General features: G+C 46.6%; 1 protein-coding gene and 1 pseudogene across 1 annotated transcript in view; both read right to left on the minus strand.

Moving 5' to 3' along the window:
* Positions 1 to 10,284: 10,284 nt before the first annotated feature.
* On the minus strand, positions 10,285 to 11,036 carry LOC127232973 (transcription factor BTF3-like; annotated as a pseudogene).
* A 149-nt stretch (positions 11,037 to 11,185) lies between these two features.
* Positions 11,186 to 17,299, minus strand: part of LOC127233008 (myomegalin) — a 185,086-nt gene continuing 178,972 nt past the window's right edge. The window contains exons 43-48 of the mRNA XM_051199341.1: positions 16,256 to 16,482; positions 15,237 to 15,380; positions 13,988 to 14,126; positions 13,694 to 13,740; positions 12,816 to 12,852; positions 11,186 to 12,189 (exon numbers count right to left, since the gene is read on the minus strand). Coding sequence (XP_051055298.1) covers positions 12,047 to 12,189; positions 12,816 to 12,852; positions 13,694 to 13,740; positions 13,988 to 14,126; positions 15,237 to 15,380; positions 16,256 to 16,482 — 737 coding nt within the window. The 3' untranslated portion in view covers positions 11,186 to 12,046. The remainder of the gene's footprint in view (positions 12,190 to 12,815; positions 12,853 to 13,693; positions 13,741 to 13,987; positions 14,127 to 15,236; positions 15,381 to 16,255; positions 16,483 to 17,299) is intronic.

A 17,299-nucleotide genomic window follows, 5' to 3' on the forward strand; every position in this document is an offset into this window, starting at 1 on the left:
CTTTGCTTCTTTAACCTCAATGACCCTTTCACAGGGGTCACCTACGACCATCGGAAAACAGATATTTACCTTATGGTTCATAACAGTACAAAATTACAGTTATGGAGTAACAATGAAATAGTTTTATGGCTTGGGGTCATCCCATGAGGAACTGTAGTAAAGGGTCAGAGCATTAGGAAGGTTGAAAACCACTGTCTTAGGCCCAGAGTTCCCTCTCCGGGTGGTAGCTCCTGCACTAATTAAGAGCATTTAGTGCCACAGACTACCCCAGCCGGGTATTGAGGTCCCTGGGATGAGGGTTCTCGAAGACTAGGTGTGTAAGGATTCAGTGGTGACAAACAGAAACAAACAGAGGCAGTTGGAATCTGAGTGTATTTTTGCTGTTCTCAAGCAGGGTTTTTATAGAGATATTTTTCTCAGGGGATGTTTTTGTTAAACAAACCCAAACATATGACATTATTGTTACTTGGCACAGTGACGCAGAAATCGAAAACATGAAATCATCCGGAGTTAATGAAAACATAGAATTGTCCTTGGTTAATCAAAACATAGAACCGTCCTTGGTTAACATAGAATCATCCAAGGCTAACTGTATGTTTCTTAGATCAAATTAATATATTTTTATGGTCAGTTATTGTTTAACGTCTATTACCTAGTTCTTATGAGTTTTGTTTTTTGAAATATTGGCTATTTTAACTATTTCAACTCTTTCTTATTAAAAGCTTTCTTTACCAGACACTTAAGCCCGCTCTTGATGACACATGTCAGCCAATGAAGTTTTATTGTTGGGAAAGTTTTTACTATTTGTACTTATATGAATGATGTAAATGATTTGGAAAGCACTGGTTTTTCCTGAGATGAGGTCATGGCTAGTGACCCCACCTCGGGGTGGTTTCTTATCTATATCTCTCGTTTGAAATGTCATCGTAGGCTTTCAGGGACATTTCGTTAATGTGAAGAAAGAACAGAAGAACAAACAGAAATTTCCATGAAAATCACAGCCCAATATTTTTCTCCGGCTGAGAGTTTTCACACCCGTTTCCAGGAGACCTCCTTCTTTTGAAGTTATCGCCTCAGTCTGAGGAACTTGTCACACGGAATCCACTGGATTTGGTGTGACAATTTAGCTTCATTTTCTAGCTACCAGTGGAGTGTCATCCATAGTGGCTCAGTGGACAGCGACTGCACCCTGCTCTTGTACTAAATTCTGCCACTGGGTAAATACCCCATCCCCCAAGTCAGCTACTGGGATCTGATGGGGTGTGGGGACACCCTGCACTAGGGCAGACATTTGGGGGCGTCCTAGTTTGCTTTTCTGTTGCTGGGGTAAAAAATTCTGACCACAATCAACGTGGGGAGGAAGGGGTTTATTTCCTCTCCTAGATTACAGTCCATCATCGAGAAAAACCGAGACATGAACTCAAGGCAGGATCTTGAAGTAGGAACCATGGAGGAAAGCTATTTCTGGCTTGCTATTGGGCTTTGGTTCAGCTCTCTTATTCTGCCCAAGCACACTTGCCTAGGGGTGGAGCTGCCCAGTGTGGGCGGGGTCCTCCTACATCAATTAACAATCAAGAAAATGGCCCACAGAAATGTCCACAGGACAATTACATCTAGGCAACTTCTTGAGTGAGGCTCTCCTCCTTGACCACCGAGATTACCTAGCCACCTCAGGAGAACAGGAAATACACACTCTGGAGGCTGGATCAAGAGAGTCCTCTGCACTCCCATGGTCTGCTTTCAACATGCTTAAACCACATATGCAGTTCACCTGTATGATGCATAACATAAAACACACACACACACACACACACCCTCCATGCTATAAAGATGAACTGTCCAGCAACTTCCTCAATAGACCCCATGTAACTGAGAACCGCATTACTGGGACCCAGACTCCTAAGGGACTGGGACCTGGGGATGCAGGTGTGGGTCACAAATGGTAGAGGAGAGCAGCAAGGAGGCCCGGGGTCACAGCAGCTCCTGACTTGGGAAATTTCCCTGCTTCCTGAACCATGAGGTTCAGAGGGGAAACCCAGTGAGCTTGCTCTCAAGGCCAGTCCCTCCCAGCCGGCTTCACAGTAAAAAGCAGCAGCTCTGGTTTCCACTAAAAGAAAACGTTCTACTGAGACTTGAACACAGAACACCAGGTCACCAGTCTAGGGTGCACACCATTGCACCATACCTAACTCGCTGCCAGCAGGCTGTTGGTATGTATATCCATGCTTGACCTCCAAGAATTTCCTTAAGCAATTATCCTTGCTAGACTGGATGCCAGCGGGATAGACACACAGGAGTAGTCGCTCCCGCCCACGTCCTTTCTGCCTGTTCTTTAGGTTTGTACATCCCCGAATGAGATCAAATCCTTTTTTAGGACCTGACACACAGAAGAGCATTTTAGGAGGCCGGCAAGGCCCCCACCCAGTCCACGCTGCAGAAGCTTCTGTTCTGAGTTAACATTCCTGCCACAAGCATTCCTTGCTCTTTCTTAGTAGTTGTCTACTTTCCATCCCTCACACAAGCACTGATAATATTCAGAGCAGGATTTGGACTTCACTGCATCCGGTTCTTTCCTCCTCTCCTCCTTCTTAGGGTCTTTTATCTCTATTTCCACTTAGTTTTCTTTCTGCCTTTCTTTTGTCACATTCCCCACAGCTTCGTCCATCGCCTATGCTCCTACAAATTTCTTTTTTTAAGAGAAGGGAGGACGGGGAGGAGAAATAATTCAACGCAGGATGGGCTACAGTCTGAGAAGATGAGAAAGAACGACTTTCTTTTTTTCCGACCTCTTGGGTGGATCTCAAACAGGCAAGATCCTGCTATGAAAGGCAAAATCTAGTCTCCAGGTTTAAGAAATTTTCACAACCTTGCCTGCGGAGTCCTCAGGTCAAGGGTATGGGCGCCCCCTGGCAGACAGTTGGGGACAGCGCACAAAACGTGGCTTCAATTGGGCAGGTCCTTAGTGAGATTGGCCTAGGGGCGTATCCAAAGAAAAGCTAGGATCGCCCTAATTAGAGACTAAAATTGGAGGAAGTGTAGGCACTCAGCCAGCCAGCTATGGTCTGTTTTACACCTTCTGGTTGGTGCCAGCAGCCTCCAAGCTGCTGTCTCCCGGGGGCTCTGGGAGGCGCTGGATGCTGAATCCCCATGATGGGATGAGCCAAGAGCTGCACACAGAGTTGAGAGCAGCCAAACCCAGGAATGAAAATGACATGGTAGTGGAAGACATAGCTCCCACACATCACGCTGTGACCTTGGCAAGCTACATATGACCTCCGGGAAGTCAGGAGCAGAGTGTTGGACCTAAGCAGAGAATAGTACTCTATGCAACCCCACCCTGCCCCGCCCCCAAGCCTCTTGCCCTCCTCTTTTCCTTTTAGCTCTCTTCTCACTCTGGAATCACTCTTCCACATGCTGTCTCCTCTCTGTCTTGCTTCATACCGCCTCACCCTCATTCACGCAGTCCTGGGTGGGAAATGAATTCCTGTTTCAGACTGCACCCTCTAAATTTTCCAAGGAAATTTGGTTCAACCACTGGTAGAAGGTTTTAAAGAATACACACTTTTGAAATTCACACTCTACAATTTAGGGACTCTTTCAGACTGAAACTCAGACGGACTAAGTAGGAATCTGATATTTTAATATTTAATTATTATTTTTATTTGTGTGTAAGCAGGTGTCAAGTCCCCTGGTGATGGAGTTACAGGCAGCTGTGAGCCACTGTGGTGATATATTATTTACGATTTATTAAAGCTTGCCCAGGGATTCAGAAAGCAAAGTCAGCCTCAATCTATAGAGATCAGGCAGTGGTGATATACACCTTTAATCCCAGCAGCCAGAAGCTAGGAGCTGGTGGTATACACCTTTTATCCCAGGACTCAAGATTAAGAGGTAGATGAATCTCTGTGAGTCCAAGGCCACTCAGATCTACACAAGATTGATCCAATCCTAAAGAGAAACAGCTCACACAAAGATGACCTCAGCACCTGGGATCACACACCTTTAATCCCAGCACTAGAGTGGTATAAAAGGTAGGAACAGGGTCTTCAGTAGTCAGTCACTCTCCAGCCACACTGGGGATAGGAAGACATTCAGTCTCAGAATTCTCTAGCCACACTGAGGAGAGGCAGCACATCAGCCCATTCAGCCTGAGGTAAAGTAAGAGCTAGTGGCTGCTACTTTGCTTTTCTAGTCTTCAGCTTGAAGTTTGAACCCCAATATCACTCTCTGTGTCTTTTATTTTTCATGCAACAAGCCTCCTCACATGGATGCTGGGAACTTCACACAGATCCTCAGCAACAGCAGCAAACACTCTTAGTGTCTGAGCCCTCTCTTTAGCTCCCTTAGTGACATTTTTGATCCCCGGGGACCTCTTCATGGAACACTTCTTGGGTGTTCTTCAGTGCCAGGCCCAGGTCTCTCCTCGATGCAAAGAACACATGTCTTCTCCCCTAAGGTGGCTTACACAGCACCCTAGTACCAGAAGTCTATGATCTAATTAAACTGAGGTTTTCTGAGAGGATGCTATGGTTCTGTCCTGGAGAAATGTTACTTTTTTTTTCCCCCAAGACAGGGTTTCTCTATGTAGCCCTTGCTGTCCTGAAACTCACTCTGTAAACCAGGCTGGCCTTGAACTCACAGAGATCTGTCTGCCTCTGCCTCCCTAGTGCTGGGATTAAAGGCAGGTGCCATCACTGCTCAATGAGGAGCCACTTTGTTGCCTGCAGATTCCTCTCAATCTCTCTCTTCTCCTTCTCCTCCTCCTCCTTTCCTTCCTTCCTTTCCTTCCTGTTTTTTTCCCCTCTCACAAAGTCCAGTCTGACTCTAGCCTCACTGTGCAGCCAAGGATAACCTTGAACTTTTTTTAAAAAGATCCATTTGTTTTTTATTTTGTGAGTTAGTTTATTAGTTATAAAGGATTAGATGATTTTAAATGTGTGCAATGAAAACAGGAACAGGGGGTAGTGGGAGGTAAGTGGATATAGAGCTAAAATCCTGGCTCGCTGACAGGCAAATGATTGGCAAGCATTGAACTTTGTCTTCACGGAAATAGAATAAACCAACATCGTTTATGTTGTTCTTGCTCTACCCATACATAAAACATCTCTACTTATTTTGAGAACCTGACCTCTAAGTTAATGAAGCTTAGTGGGGACATCTGCTGAGCCCTTACAGCATAAAGCATTTGCCAGTCCATACTGAAAGAAGCCTAAAATTTTTATATTCTTGTTGTGAGCCTAGCCCTTAATGGCTGAGCTGTCTCTCCAGCCTAAAGCCTAAAATTCTATCCAGCAGGCTCCTTTGGCAGGTGAGACGCCAATAGCAGGTACCAATAGGCTCAACCTATGAATGGAAAGGTGGCAATGAAGACTTGAGGCTCTCTAGATCCTGGAAATTATGGACAAAAAGAATCTGAAGAATCTCCCAAGACAGTGCCCCACAGTTGAAGGTTGGCACGTGCTGTGTCTGTGTTGTATTCACTCATCATTGCTACAGCCAACACAGGGAGGAGCCGGAAAAGAATAAATGAGATAGAATTGGGTTGTGCGATGGATGGCTGTTCTTGGTTGCCAACTTGCTGGAATGAGCCCAAACCCAAATGTCTGGATTTACCTGTAAGTGGACTTTTCTTAGTTAAATAATTCATAGTAGGAAGACCCACTTTTAATCTGATTCTTTTGAGCTGGGAAGGTTCACCTTTAATCTGGACCATACCTTCTAGTGGTAGCCTATATAAAGGGCATTTGGCTTCTCCACTAAACCTCTCCAGAAAACTCCTTCAATGGCAAACACAGAAGTGTGACTCCTAGGTGGTTTCAAATCCAGTCACGTAAGCAGTGAAGATCAACCATCATATCCTGTATTTTTCTGAGCCAATAACAGCATTTTAAATGGAAGTTAGGAACTTCTCTGGACTCTCATTAGGTCTATCTACAGACCTGTCGGGAAGCAGTATAATTGAAAGATGGGTGGGACTGCAGAGGCCGGCTTTCCAGTCTGGTTGATCAAGTGCTCATGACTTCACCTTGGCATATACACTCAGTAAACCTAGCAGCCGAACTGACCTTTCCTGCTGAGTCTTTGTCTTGTAAAAACCAGAACACGGAAGCCAAGAAAGTGAAGCCATGGTTCCCAGCCTCACTCTCTTCCTGCCTGCCTCTCATGCTTGATGACAGGGTTAAAACAGAGGGTCGACTCAACTGATTTCAACCCACCCAATTACGTCATTGCCTTCCAGAGTGATTGTGTGTTGTTCTGGTGCTTGCACACATAGTGGGACACAGACTTGGGGGATCACCCACCTTCTCAGATCTACCTGCCGTCTTACACATAGTAGGAACTCAGTCAAAGATACGTACTGCTCCCATCTACTTCACCTTAGGGATTTCACGGTCAGGAAGGCAGGTGGACACAGTACAGTTGTGATGGCTTTAAAGTCAACTCACCATTAGCTAGAATCACCTGCGTAGGAATCCTCAACTGAAGAGCTATCCTAGCTGCCTTAGTTATATGGGAAGATCCATCCCAAGCTTGGATATACCTTCTGGTAGCAGCCTAGATCAGGAAGAGTACAGCAGAAGGAATATCATCGGTCCTTTGTGCGTCTGGCCTTCTCCCTTGTGACCACGTTGCTTTACTACATTGCTGCAGCTGCGGATTCCTTCCTGGTGTCAAAACTAGCATTTCCAGACTTCCTTCATGAACCAAGGACCAACTGCTCTCTTGGAACTGTTAGAGTCCCTGCCGGCCTGGACCCACTGCTGCACCAGCCCCAAATAACATGCAGAGACTCTGTATTTGATATAATGCTGTTGGCCAGTTACTAGTTTCTTATCGGCTAGCTCTGTCTTAAGTATTAACCCATTTCTATTCATCTAAGTATTTCTACGTGTGTGGCCTTATCTTACCGAAGAGAGGGGCTGGTGTTCTTCTCTCTCCATCCTCCATCTTGGATCTCCTCCCTACTCCTTCCTCTCTCCTCCTTGTCTCCTAGTCCCACCTATCTTGCTTTCCTATTGGCCAACAGTGCTTTATTCATTAACCAATAAGAGAAACATATTTACAGAATGACATATCTTCAAGTTTTGGTACCAGATTGGGACTATTGAAGCACCTGTAGTGGTTGAAGGAAAATGGCCCCCATAGGCTCAAAGGGGGTGACATTATTAGGAGGTGTGGCCTTGTTGGAGGAAGTGTGTCACTGGGAAAGGGCTTTGAGATTTCAGAAGCTCAATCGAGATCTAGTGGCTCACTCTTCTTCAGATCAAGATGTAGACCTCTCAGCTACCTCTGCATCACTGACTACCTCTGTGCTGCCCTGCCTGCCACCATGATGAAAATGGACTTAACCCTCTATAAGACAGCCCAGTTAAAGGTTTTTCCTTTATAACAGTGGCCGTGGTCATGGTGTCTCTTCACAGCAAAAGAAACCTTAAGACAGCACCCAACCTCAGCTACACGTTCTCAGTCCCTCAGGTGAGAGACAGCTGTAGTTACTATTTTAAAGTTAGCGGAACTAATAAATTACACATGTACACATATGTATTCATTCTATAGATTCTGTTCCTCTAGAGAATGCTGGGTAGTATTCAAAGGAAAAAAAAAACCCTACAAAGTACAAGAATGCTTGCAATTTACAGGTCTCCAGGACCCACACTGTCTGGTATAATTAACAATCAAAATTATTGTATGGTGGCAAGAACTTCTGAAGAATTCAGGAGTCAGTCTCATAGCATGTATGTCAATGTTCTAATAGACTTTTTTTTTTTTAACTGGGTTTTAATTATGTATTTCCCTTTCTGTCCTACCTTAGGGAATTCAGTTTTCCAACTGAAGCTCAGGCACGATAACTGACCCAGTTAAGGCAGTTAAGGGAAGGGAGAGAGGCCTCCTTCTTCCTCTGTCAGTATTTAAAGGACCTCCTCACCTGGGGTGACCCTGACAGCCTTCAGTCAGGGCCACCAAGAGCAAGTGACTGGGCACAGGGTGGCTGGTTATCCTACCCTAAAGTTCAGCTGGGTGAAGCGGCCACAGGCCTTCATTACCCCAAGCTGCCTCCAGGCGTTCAGCTCATATGACACTCCACCAGGCAAGTGACCTTTGACCTGCTATCCTGTCTACTCTGCATCTGGAGCCTTCAGAGACCAGGCCTGACTGAGAGGGAGGAGGGAGGAGAAAGACCTTAGGTAGAGGCCAGAGCATACCCACTCTTGCCTCCCCTTCTAATGTGGCTCACATCTGGACAGCAGGCAGCAGCCTAGTAGAAGACTAATATGGGAAGCTAATTGAAGTGAATGAAGTCTAAGAATAGAAGTTTTCCAGATTTCCACACACTGACTGTATTCTGGGCAGGAAGCTGATTCATTCCTTCTCTGTCCTCATCTCTACAATGGTTACGACATGCATTGCATAGAAGCTGTAGCATTCCAATAGGGACTACTCAGGCGTGCACTTTAAGAGAGAAAAAGCCACTCACAGTGGTTGGCTTAGGGACTGGAGGTAGTGGAACCTGATGGTGGGGTGGGGTAAGATTTTGGTTATGCTAGATGGCTTAGCAGATAGCGCAATTTTCCTCTGATTAAATAATAGCCAGATAGTCATCGAGTGGTTCCACTCTGCTCATTTCAAGGCAGTGGCCCACCTAAGCTTGAAGACAAGATGTGTGTGATGTGAACGCACACATGGGGGATGGGTCATACTGGATGATGATTCTGTGTGTTGATGTTGATGATGGAAGGGTCATACTGCATGATGATTCTGTGAGTTGGCGTTAATGATGGTGATGAGTTTCAGAGTTCTGGGTAACAATAAATGATCAGGGCCTAGTTTGCCAAGGTGAATGACTGGGGAGGGGTTTATGCAAGCACAGATCACAAGGTCAGAGCAGCTAAGGTTTCAGGATCAAGGAAGACTACTGCCTGCAGGGACTCCAATGCTGCAACCAAAGATGGCATGGCCTTTCAGCGCTGGTGTTTTCTTAGTGGGGCTTGCAGAATGAGTCTGACCACGGGGAACAAAGCAATGGTGGGAACGGCATGCCCATAGTCACTTGTCACCTAGTAAGCTAAAATGGAGAGGAGAGGAATTTCCTCTTTCTACACCTTTGGCCTGATGTCATGGAAAAGTAAATAGATGAAAAGCAACAGCAACAACAAAACCACACACACCAAATAGCAAAACCCCACACTGAGTATGCAGACTTTTGTATCCTTTGAACATATGAAAATATGAACTTATACCGCTCGTAGTTTTATGCTGTTGTCAATATTTAGTAATCTTGAATATATTTCCAGTATGCCTACTCTGATATGTATATACCTAATGAACTTTTGTTACAGTAAGCTATTAGTATATCTGAATTTGTAGTGCATTTACTTACTTACTTATGTGTGCCTGTGGGCATGAATGTGGAGGCCAAAGGATAACTTGAGGTATTTGTTTCTCTTCTTCTACCCTGTGGATTCTGGGGATCAAATCAGGTTGTTATTTCAGCAAGCACTTTACCCACTGAGCCATCTTCTAGCCCAGTATGTCTACATTGTCAGTGGTGTGTGTGTGTGTGTGTGTGTGTGTGTACATGTGTGCATGTGTTTGGTGAGAACACTTTGACCTAATGTCTGCATATTTTGAGTGTGGAAATGTTAACCACAGTCCAAGTGCTGTCCTTTGAATCTCTAAAAGTCACTCATTCTGTGAAACTGAAGCTAGGTACCTCTGATGAAGATCACCCTCTTTCCTACAATGCCATGCCCACAGTGACCGAAATTCTACTCCCCTGCAAAGTCAACATCCTTAGACTGAGAATGATGAGATCAATGGAGCACTGAGTGTGTCCACAATTACAGAGACTCACGAGGCTCTGATGTAACTAGTAATGGTCCCTCGATGGATTCATAATATCATGGCCTCATTGGGAAGTAGCACAGGGTAGGAGGTAGGACCTAGATGGAGAAAGTGGGTCACTGGGGGCAGTTCCTTGTGGGTAGTGGATCCCCTGGAGCTTGCACTGTAGGTAGCTGTGAGGCATCCTGTGGGTGCTGGGAACTGAACCTGGGTCCTCTGCAAGAGCAGCATGAATTCTGAGCCACCGAGCAATCTCTCCAGCTCTGCTTCTAGGTTTCTTAATGACAGCTTGTCTTTCATAGTTTTTCTAACTAGACAAAGAATTTTACTAACCCCCTTTCAAATTTTATTTCCAGGCTTTTTCAGCTTAATTTGCTGCAAACAATTAACCATGTATAAGCAAAAACTGAAAATAGTTACAATATCCAGGGAGGGTTGGGCTTAAAAATATTAGAGCTCTGGATTTATCAGGTTCATAAATGAAAGAATTTTCAAAAGCAGTCATTATATAAAATAGCAGCTCCTATGACTTATGCAAGCTTCAACGTCTTCAGAAGTCACCTGAGTTCAGTTTGCCTGGTTCTTAGGAGCCTCATGAAAACTCTCCACCAGATCTAGGACTTCATTACCACCATCCTCTCCAGCAGTAAATGATGCTTTCCATCCTCAGACTGGCAGAGATTCACCAGTCTATGTCCTCTACTCAGACTACCCCAAGCTGGTGTAGGATGCAGGAGACATGCCTGTCATCATAGGTGTGTGGCCTGTGACTGTGATGGTGAAGGTGTGTGCTGTGATGGTGAAGGTGTGTGTTATGGTGGTGAAGGTGTGTATTGTGATGGTGAAGGTGTGTGTTATGGTGGTGAAGGTGTGTGTTATGGTGGTGAAGGTATGTGTTATGATGGTGACGGTGTGTGCTGCTGTTGAAGCCTGAGCTTTAGGGCTGTTAAAACGCATCACTCTTCCTTGGTTTATAAACATGGTCGTCTCATCAATGGCAGAGATGTTGTTCACCCCTAACTTCTTTAAGGAGAACTGAAGTTTTTCTCGTCTGCTGCAGCTGTTCTATGAACCACTATCTTTCTGCAAGTGGTCCCTTTCCCACTAAAGTGCGCATGTGCCTGCAGTTTGGTGAGTTTTTCCTGCTTCATGACTGTTTCTTTCGTCTTGTCGGAGTGGAAATGAGGTCTCATGGGGAACTAGGGTTCGTGCTCAGGGGGCCTCAGCTGAGAAGGTGCACACACATGGGGATGCCCGACGGCAGTTCACATCTTTCATATTCTTATATCCTTGTTCTAGGAACTGGTACAGCAGCGGGAAGCAGAGGAAAGCAATTTGTTTATACACAGTTTGCTTTAATAGCCATCAGAAACTGCGTAGCATTTTCTCACCCACCTGTCTACACAGTATGGCCTTTAACACATGGCTATGGCAACATATATATCTGTATTATACATTTATACACACCCTATGAGCACTGTGAAGACACACAGTCTTCAATACAGAATAGGCCTTGCCCATGCTGTCAAAAGAGGTACAGGTGTGCAGTATGCTAGACATTCAACAGGCATGATGTGGCCACCAGCCCCCAGTTTCCCTGAGGGAAGTTAGAATTATAGGGGACAGCACATTTAAGGGGGCCAATTCAACTTGAGATCATATAAGAAACCGAAGGTGCTAGGCTGAGCATGGGGCACCCAAAAGTCACCATGCTTGCTGTGTAGACTGGAAGAACTCCAGTGTGGTGGTATGGACCAAAGTACTACCTGGCTTGGCCCATAAGGCTGGCCGGGGTCAAGAGTGGGTTTGTGAGGGGAGCTTGCTGAGAACCCCCACACTGTCCAGCAGGGTGCTGCCACTCAGTAGTGTGCTTTTACAACGGTCTGAGGAGCTTTGATGTTGGAACTACACATCCTATGTGTGGTGCAGCGAGGTCTTAGTTCCCCTGAGTTGGCCGTCTTGAGGACAGATGCTGAGGCAAGAACTGGGACGAGGCGGGCGCCGTGCCACTGAGGCTGTTTAGAAGCAAGGCCTTCTATGCAGTCTACGTCAGCTTTGCTTAGTGCTGGCCCAGTGGGCCTTGGCTAATCATATTCACTGCAGCCAGGATGTCACTCTCCTGCCTGCCTGCCTGTCCCATGTGGACACATCTCTGAGCCCTTTTCTGGACCTCCAGCAGGGGTGGAGTGGAACCAGGTATTCCTCAGCAGATAGGCAGCTGCACAAGAGATGGGCAGGCCCACCCTTCCTGCTGTTTTAAGGGCTTCTGGCTTTGCTTCTTGTGGGGCTCCTGGAAGGCAAGGGTCACAAGGCTGAGGTGCATGGACGGGCCCTTGAGGATTTCACCTGCAGACAAGAGGGAAACAAACCTGGTCAGAGTGAGTGGTCAGACCCTGCTGGAGGCTGGAGTGAAAGGCACATGTGCTGGGAGCCAGGAGCCAGGAGCCAGGAGCCTGAGAGCTGGTTAGGAGAGCAAGCACAGGGGTGGGGAGTGCTAGCCTGGAGAAGCCCCCAAAGCCCAGATTAGATTGAGGCCTTTCTCACCCCCAGATTCTTACTGCTTACACTGCTGTGGCCAGACCCCATCACTCTCCCTTCATGCTCCAAATCAAGCAGCCTGAACCAAACAAACAGAAACCGAAAGGGCCTGTTATCTCTCTCAAGAAAGGAGGGCAGAACAAGAGATGAACAGTCACAGAAGGAGCCCCCTGTAGAAAGGGGGACATTCAGCAGGAAGTCCCCCTGGTAAGTGCATGTCCCAGGTATCAGAGAAGGGTATAGTCACCAGGGCCCCGGAGATAATCTAAGGCAGGTTCTACCATTATAGACTTGGGGCAGCAGGCTCAGAGATGAAGGGGCCAGCCAAAGCCACACAGCCAGTTAGTGACAGGCCCTCCCTAGGGGTCTAGGAACTAGATAGAGAGGCAAGCGTCCACAGGCTGGGCCAGCGGTGGTGGAGGCTGCTAGGTTACCTTTGCTGGGACAGGAGGCAATCTTGTAAGTGCTGTGCTACAGGGGCTCGGGAAAGAAAGGAGTCATCAGAGAAGAAGAGGCAGGAATTAGACCAAGACAAAAGAGTGAGCGACATCAGGGCCCAAACCCCTTCCACACTGGCCTCTGCACCTGCACCAAGGCAGATGCAATTAGGCAGATGTTTGGGCATCTGCTCGGCAGCTTTGGTAGTGTCCAGTCTATGTTCAGAGAGTAGTTCTTGATCTTTATGCCACATCATATACACCAAGTTTCCCTGCACACTGTTTCCCGGGAAAGGACTGGCACTTAGCATTGAGGAAACCGTGGAGAATGCTTGCCAGGGATAGGAAGTCTTCCTTCCCCCTTAAGGGCAGTGCTGATTTTCACATTTTACTGTCTATCAATGAGACTGGATAAAGATCGTCTAGGATCTCTAAAGGCAAGGGCACTCCAAACCTTCAGCAATGGCAGCGGAGGTCAATTTGTAAGGTTCTGTCTACTTTGTTTTACTTTCCATAGAGTCCTTTAGGAAACTCCAGTGTGCACAAATGGCCTCATAGGCAGACTCCAAATATCTCTGCCTTCTAGAGCCACCTGTGCTGTATTTCTCCAACACACCCACCCACCCACCCACCCACCCACCCACACACACATACACACACAGCGCTACAGTGGAAGGGAGAGATGAAAACACAATGAAGGCAAGCAGAAAGGTTGGGGAGTGAGGCAGGGTGGGCTTTGCTGAGGAGCCATGACCTACACTGGACCAGAAACCTCTTAGGATGTCAGAGCTAGCCAGGGGCCCTGTGAACAGGATGACAGACAGTAGTGGGTCAAGGGCAGGCTTTGTGGCTGAGTGCTACAGTGTTGTCCTTACCTCTAAATTAGTCCGTGCTTTCTTCAAGACATCATGGGTCCTGGTCACTGGAAACATAAAACAGCCCCACAATGTGGAAATTGCCAGCCAAGTCTGGCTTGCTTAGCACATGAACCCTAAAACACTCCCTGCCACTTGGTGTGTGGTCTGTTGCTAGCCACACCCCTCCCTCTGTACCCACCATTACTCATCAGTGTCTCCCCTCAACATTCCTGAGTCCTTCTGGTCACTACTCATCTCTGCAAGATGGGGTGTCTGGAAGAGCCCTCCCGTGTGTCCCTCGGGGACACCTACGGTGGTTCACGATGTATTGCTCCATGTTCTTCTTCTTCTGCCTGGCTGTCTTCAGTCGCTCATTAGTTTTCTGAAGGAGCTGTTCCTGCTGGGATACTTGGGCTCGCAGGTCCAGGAGTTCCTTCTCTATCAGCTGTCCCTGAGGAGGAGGGATAGACTCAGACAATACTCACAAGGCTGAATGCAGCTCTTAAAAGTTGAGCAGAATGCTACCATCTTCTCTACATTTTGTATTGAATTCCCTCATTTAAAACCTCTCAAACCTTATCTGGGCAGTGGTGGCATGGACCTTTAATCCTGGCACTCAAGAGGCAGAGGCAGGTGGATCTCTGAGTTCAAGGCCAGCCTGTTCTACAGAGCTAGTTCCAGGACAGACAGAAATATGCAGAGAAACTCTGTCTCAAAACAAACAAACAAACAAACAACAAATTCTCAAATCCCAGGTGAAGATAGCTGAGGACCAGAAAGACATGAAGAAACCAAAGCGTGCTGGGCAGAACTTCATTCTAGGCCAACACCAAACCCCAACCACAAGCAAGAGCTCTGCTCAGTCCCATAGAATTTCTGTAACTCCTTATCTCTAGTGACACTTAGGAGTTTAGGGATGTTATATCTGAAGAGGACAGTGGGAAAGTTTGCAAACATCTGCCACTGTGGAGATGTGAAAACACCTTGAATTAGCATAACTGGGTCCACAGACATCAGTAAAAGTTATCTGCAGCTAGAACTCCTCTGTCTAAGAGTACCAACCACACCCCTCTGGAGAGACAAGCGGACTCCAAGAAGTAGCTGGCTTTCCCAGGCCTGACCTAAAGACACAAACAGAGCATGGCTAAAAGGCTTTCATGCTCATGGTGACATTCTATGACCCTTCAATCAGGTGGACCTCAGGGGTGGAGGAAGAGTGCCATAGTGTCAATAGATTTCTTGATCATCTCAGCCAAACTTCAGGGTACAAGAACTGGAAATATCTGGATGTCAAGGCTGATTATGTCTACTTCCAATATTATATTCTTTCCTCTTCCTGGACGTCTCATCAAGAATTGGAAGGTGGGAAAAGAATGTGTCAGAACTGCAATGAGGGAGCCACGATGGCTCAGAGGTCTCCCTCTAGGATGTTCCATGAAGAGCCTGTCCATTCCAACTGCCATATAGCCCCTGGCCATCAAGAAAGCTGAAGGAGTTGGGAATAGGGACATATTGGCATGGAAAAGGCAGGTTTTAACCAGCCAAAGACCCAGCCACTTACCGCTTTGCCTACCAGTCCTGGCCCATGCTGGCTTGGCAAGGCTGCTCTCCAGAACATGGTGAGGAGAGATGCTGACTCTTCCAAGGTATGGTTCAGAGCACTGGCGCTGCTCCGCATCTCACGGATGCTTTTGTTACCTGGTACCTGCGGAAAGAGGACCGGTAGCCATGGATATCACTGGGGGCATCCCATTGCTCCAACCACAGAGCTCAAGCTTCCTGTGTGGACAAGCACAGGACACAGGCCTGCTGGAAATCTTGGCTTTTCCTTACAGTTACAGGACAGCTGATCCCTTTGCCTGGAACCCTTCTGCCAGGATGTCCTACTAGTGTTCAAAACACATTCTTGTATTACATCCTCTATGAAACTGAACCTTCCTCATCTGTAATGCAGTCATGGAGGACAGCACCTCACATGTGTCTGTGGTACCTTACTATGCTTATTAACAATGTGCATATTAACAAGGAACTATATCTTGCTTTTCAGTAGTGGGTCCTTGTAGACTAAGGCTGCCCTATGCAAGCATCCATGAGTGGCCAGTTTCTCAAACAACATTGTCACTTATGCCTGTTCCCTCTTGACTACCAAGCACACTGAAGAGCTTTGCTGGCTGCCTCCCCTCCTCTGCTCAGTCTACAGGGAACCTTGCATTAACAGCTTTACTACCCTTCCATATGTGCAAGTTCATGTGGATGCCAGTCCACAGGTCTGACTTTAATCTATTTGGACATGGCTTCATGCCAGCATTTCTATTACAGATATGCTACCAAAGATGGTGGCATGGTACATCAACATCTTACTAGTGCTCTGTTGCAAAACACAGGGTGTTCCAGGGTTCTCAGGCAGAGTATCAAGTTAGCATTATCTGTAGTAGAGTGAAGATGAGAGACAGAAAAGGCTCTGACTGGAATAAACGTAAGACACTTTCTCAGTGGCTGGGAGATGTACACCAGAGAAGTAAGGGTTATGCAAAGAAGGTAAAGTCAGGAAGAGAGTCCCCAAGAGCTTCAGGTTCTTACCTCTGTGCCCTGAGCTTCAGGTCCAAAGATGTTGCAAACTGCCCTCGTGAGAGACAGTATCTTTTGAACCAGCAGCTTGCCTTCCCCAATCTGCTGTTGTAGAGCACTGTAGTCATCAATATGGCCGATGACATGTCGGCCATGCTTGTTGGCATAGGAGCCGTCAGTAGCATCACCCTCCAGCTTGGGAGGGTTCTTCATCACTGCAGAATCATCTGAACACAGCTCTGGCAAAGAAACAAAATAGGATCCATTGTTATACATCATTAACAACTTCAGTTCACTCTACTCCAAAGGGACAAGGAAAGAGGCAAGAAGCAAAGTCAGCCTTCAAAAATACAGGATGGTGGAGTCCACAGAGCAGTCTATGTTCTACATGTTTATGGTTATTCTCATGTCACTTTGTTGTTGACACATCTTACTGTGTTGTGGTAGTGCTGATTGTCAGCAGACAATTGCTTGGGAGGTGGATCTTTGGGCAGGCCTGCGGTAAAATCATTAACACATGTGGGAAGACACATCTTCGTTGTGGGCAGAATCATTCCCTAGACAGGGTATCCTGAGCTGGATGAAGTGGGGAAGATGTGATCAGCACTAGCATGCATGTGTTCACTGCTCTCTGATGCTGTGCCAGATGCTATGTGTGTGACCAGCTCCCGTAAGTACCCGTGGCTTCCTTGCCATGACTGAACGTAACCTGCATTGGTGAAGCCAGAAGAACACCTTTCTCACTCACATTGCTTTTCTCTGGAAACTTTGTCACAACAACAACAACACTATGACACTTTTTAACTAGGGAAGTATGCTGGTACTATTAAAGAGTAAGTTTCCGGGTAAAGGATAACCCAGAAGTAAAACAGCTGAATAGAGAGGAGTCCCCTTCAAGAACAAAGCAATGACAGAACAAGAAAGAAAAACCAGAGCAGCAGGGAAAACATAGGAAGAAGAACAAGAAAGGCAGAATACCGTGCACAGGCAAGAAACCGAGAAAGACCTCAGCACAGGTACTGCATGTGCAGAGAGCCAACCAAGGGTTGTTTGCAT

Source organism: Phodopus roborovskii, unplaced genomic scaffold (assembly GCF_943737965.1).
Source record: "Phodopus roborovskii unplaced genomic scaffold, PHOROB, whole genome shotgun sequence".
NCBI lineage: Eukaryota > Metazoa > Chordata > Mammalia > Rodentia > Cricetidae > Phodopus > Phodopus roborovskii.